The sequence below is a fragment of the Sinocyclocheilus grahami genome, unplaced genomic scaffold (assembly GCF_001515645.1).
Source record: "Sinocyclocheilus grahami isolate Dianchi unplaced genomic scaffold, SAMN03320097.WGS_v1.1 scaffold11577.1, whole genome shotgun sequence".
Taxonomy (NCBI): domain Eukaryota; kingdom Metazoa; phylum Chordata; class Actinopteri; order Cypriniformes; family Cyprinidae; genus Sinocyclocheilus; species Sinocyclocheilus grahami.
Genome location: NW_015513916.1, coordinates 5,565 through 6,576, shown reverse-complemented (window position 1 = coordinate 6,576; position 1,012 = coordinate 5,565). Strand labels below are relative to the sequence as shown.

Sequence of the window (1,012 nt, the reverse complement as noted above, 5' to 3'; positions counted from 1 at the left end):
GCATCTGTTGGATGTAAACACCAGTCTTCTCTTTGGTCCCAGTAATTGCTCTGATGATGCTGTGTTCAACTACATCCTGAAGGTAAGTAAATCCTCCCCAAATATACCGCAAATCCTCAAACGGATCAGCCCTGGGACCAGGATCCCAATACCTGCAAACAAAAAAAACACAATAAGCATGTGATTTCACAGCATACTATCTAGTCTCCATCATTGGGCAGTTAAGAAAAGAAAACACTGACTTACCCATCTTTAATCTTGTTTGTGCGCTCCACATTGTCAATGTCCATGCGGATCTTGTAATTGACGTGTGGGGGAAGTTCAGAGCTGTTGGACTGCATGTCCAAAAACACAATTCCCGCCCAAAATTTTCTGTTATCCAGGAGACTTATGGACTCGTTCACCAGTTTCTCCTCTGTGCTCACAGGTTCAAGTTTATCCAGGTTTACACACTGTAAAAAACAACACCATTAAGTCACAATGTGTCTTTTTTAGATAGTGAGTTGATTTTATTTGACTGTATTAGACTATAAACATGCTACAGTGTGTGATTTAATTAATAACTTTTATAACTTACCTAAAATAATCTATTTGACCTGTAATAGTCTTTAGCTTGGTCTTGTATTACTGTAAAAGGGAACTTTTGACCCATTCAAAATGACGGCGTATTGTTTGTCTTCTCCAGTCATGTTATACATCTCTTTAATCTACATTCAATTTGATTTTCACTTCCTTTTTATCTTTCACATCTCATTTTGGATTACTAACATACGTCATATTGCTGAATTAGACATATTCAAAACTCAAAATCCCACACAATTCATGGAAAAGGACATCCAGACACGTTTTGCATGTGCCTTTCTCCCGACACACGTGAAATCCAGCTGGTTGTGACATGCATGTGCTATGGGAATCATGATTGGTTGTTGATGTGTTTTATGTGAAAGTATGTATGTGGGAGACAGATGGATTATGAGATGGAAAGGAAATGGTGTAGGAGGAGAAAAGAAAG

The 1,012-nt window shown here is 38.1% G+C and overlaps 1 protein-coding gene across 1 annotated transcript in view; it reads right to left on the bottom strand.

The window, feature by feature from the left end:
- Nucleotides 1-21: 21 nt before the first annotated feature.
- The window catches only part of LOC107578704 (ATP-binding cassette sub-family A member 1-like), a gene marked incomplete at both ends in the record, with an annotated part of 2,493 nt that continues 1,502 nt past the window's right edge, over nt 22-1,012 (bottom strand). The window contains 2 exons of the mRNA XM_016264633.1: nt 22-152; nt 247-452. Of these exons, the coding sequence (XP_016120119.1) occupies nt 22-152; nt 247-452 (337 nt within the window). The remainder of the gene's footprint in view (nt 153-246; nt 453-1,012) is intronic.